We start from the raw sequence: 2,690 nt of genomic DNA, 5'->3' as shown, positions 1-2,690 counted from the left end.
GTGGCTCCCCCAGGACAGATCTGGGTGACCCCGGTGACATCCTCAAACCCACACGGAGCATCCTCGGTCCAGCTTCCCACCAGCCATCACCTTCTATCATGTGTCACCCGGGCCCTGAATTAATCTAATTACTTGATTTCCCAGCCAGAGCTCGGCTCCATAAAATCCTTGGACGGAGACAGCATCTGGCTCAAGGGCCAGGGTGTAAAAAACAAACAAGAAAAACAACCCCAAACCCCGGGAAAAGCGGGAGGAGAGGCTGCCTCGACTGCCTGCATCCTTTTAAAGTGACCTGGGGGAAAAATAAAGAGGCAAGAAATGCAAAGAATCCAGCAGGCAGAGTTTGCTTTCTATTCCTCTCAGTCGCATTTCCACATCCATGGGTAATTTATAACCTGCTTAACCCCTTCCCTGCCAACCCCCCCACCCCACCCACCCCTTCCCCATTTCCCTCGGGAGCATCCTCGAGGCCGGCGGCCGCACCTTCCCGCCTCTGTTTGCTTTGGGAAGCACAAAGGGTCCCGCGGCGGAGCTTGAGGAGCTCTAGAGGAGGGGGAGAAATGTGGCTGATGCCGAGGGGGTGCTTGAGCACCAGGGATGGGCTCAGCAGGATCGGGGACATGACGTGACAGGTCCCCTGCCCGCCGAGGGGGGGACCCTGGGGACATCTCAGGGAGAGGGGGAGGCTGTGCCTTCCCGAAAGGCTCCGGGGGTGGTGGTGGAGCGGGGGGGGGGGGGGGGGGGGGGGGGGGGGGGGGGGGGGGGGGGGGGGGGGGGGGGGGGGGGGGGGGGGGGGGGGGGGGGGGGGGGGGGGGGGGGGGGGGGGGGGGGGGGGGGGGGGGGGGGGGGGGGGGGAGGAAGAAATGTAGGTCAGTAGTGATAAATGCAAAAGGCATCGAGTGTTTCTGGAGAGGGGAGGAGGGAGGGCAGCAAATATTTGCCAACTTGAATGTTTTTTTGCCAGTGAAAGGACTTTTTTTTTTTTTTTTTAATTTTCTCCACGAGAAGGTGAGCGGCTGGAGCGTGGGCCGGTGCCAGGGGCAGGTGCGGCGGGAGGGAGCGGTGCCCACCCGGCCACTCCATCCGGGGGATTCCCGTCCCCGTCTCTCCCTCCCCGGGGGTCCGAGCTCGGGCTCCGTGTCTTTCCCCGCCAGGGAAACCCCACCTGCGGCGCGGGGCCGTGATTTACGGCGACAGCCCCCAATCTACCCCATTTTCTTGGCCATCCGTCAGCGGTGCCGGACCCGGGGCTGGCGGGGCTCCAGGAGGGGGAAGGGGGAGCGCAGCGCCCTGGCAGCCCCGCCAGCCCCGGCCGCAGCACATTTTCTCCCGGCCCTGCTTTGATTAACAAGATGAATAAGCTGGCGGGGCGAGGAGAGGCCCCCGATCCCCGATCCCGGTGTGGGGGGAGTGGGGGGCACGGGCTGTGCTGCCCCAGACACCCCCAACCCCTCTCCCCCTGCCCCAGGGTGTCCAGCACCCCTCAACCCCGAGCTGGGACAGGGAGACACCCCCCTCCTTCCCCCTGCCAGGGTCTTGCCATGTGTTCCCCATTAGGGCTGGAGGTTAACAAAGCCCCTCAGCCCCCCTCCTCCTGCTCCTCCCCCCGGGGCTGCTTTGGGGTGCTGCCATAAATAAGGGTAATGGGCAGGGCAGGGGTGAGAGGGGGGCGCGGGGCCCAGGAGGGGCTTTTGATGTCCTTTAAATCCTGGGGAATCGCAGCTGTGACTCTGGGGCGTCAGGGAGAGCCCGGTGCCCTGCTGGGGGGGCCCTGCCGAGGGAGGGAGAGGTGCAGGGTGGCACAGCTGGCTGGGGACACAGCCCCTTGTCCCCTCCTGAGGGGATGGCTCCTGCGTGGGCAGCCCTGTCCCTCTGGGTGCCACCAGTGCCGATGTGCCACCCCCCGGTCCCCACGTCGACCCCCCAGTCCCCCTGTGCCGCTGGTGTCAGCGTGGCCTCCAGTCCTGCTGTGTCCCCCCTGTGCATCCCCTGGCCCCCCGAATCCTCCTGCATCCCCTGGTGCCCAGGCATCCCTCAATCCCCGTGCATCCCCTGCTCCTTAGGCCTCCTCTCCTCCTGCATCCCGGGGTACCCCCCATCCCCCAGTGCCCGGGCATCTCCCTGTCCCGCATCTCCCGGTGCCCGTGCACCCCCCCCATCCTCCCTCCCTGCCCCCCGCCGGTGCCGGTGCCGGTGCCGGTGGATCTGCGGCAGGGCTGCGGCGGCTCCCCCCGCCCCCGGCTTCCCCCGCCCGGCGCACGGCGCGTCACGGCGGGGCCGGCGGCGGCGGCGGCGGCGGCGGCGGCGGTGTCGGTGTCGGTGTCGGTGGGTGCGCTCGGCTCCGCTCCGCTCCGCGCCCGCCATGGCGGCCCCGGCCCGCCCGCCCCGGGCCCTGCTCGCCCCCCTCGGCCTGGCCCTGCTCGCCGCCGCCGCCGCCGCCGCCGCCGACCCCTTCTCGCCGCAGCTGGGAGACACCGGCGGGTGCCGCGGGCAGTGCGGCCACAGCCTCCCCCGCCGGGCCGCCGCCGTGAGTCCCGGGCACCGGGGTACCGCGGGCAGCATCGGGAGCATCGGGGGTACCGGGGGCATCGGGGTACTGGGGGGTACCGGGGGCCACTGGGAGCAGGGGGAGCATCAGCAGCATCGGGGCGCTGGGGGGTACCGGGAGCAACGGGGGTACCAGGGGGGCA

At 68.9% G+C, this 2,690-nt stretch overlaps 1 protein-coding gene across 1 annotated transcript in view; it reads left to right on the top strand.

The window, feature by feature from the left end:
* The first annotated feature begins 2,362 nt into the window (after positions 1–2,362).
* The window catches only part of TMEM59L (transmembrane protein 59 like), a 6,162-nt gene continuing 5,834 nt past the window's right edge, over positions 2,363–2,690 (top strand). The window contains exon 1 of the mRNA XM_027907193.1: positions 2,363–2,593. Within this exon, the coding sequence (XP_027762994.1) occupies positions 2,363–2,593 (231 nt within the window). The remainder of the gene's footprint in view (positions 2,594–2,690) is intronic.

Source organism: Empidonax traillii, unplaced genomic scaffold (assembly GCF_003031625.1).
Source record: "Empidonax traillii isolate 1590-97213 ecotype Southwest subspecies unplaced genomic scaffold, ASM303162v1 scaffold1417:size190790, whole genome shotgun sequence".
In the NCBI taxonomy this organism is placed as follows: Eukaryota; Metazoa; Chordata; class Aves; order Passeriformes; family Tyrannidae; genus Empidonax; species Empidonax traillii.
This window is presented reverse-complemented; position numbering and strand designations above follow the sequence as displayed.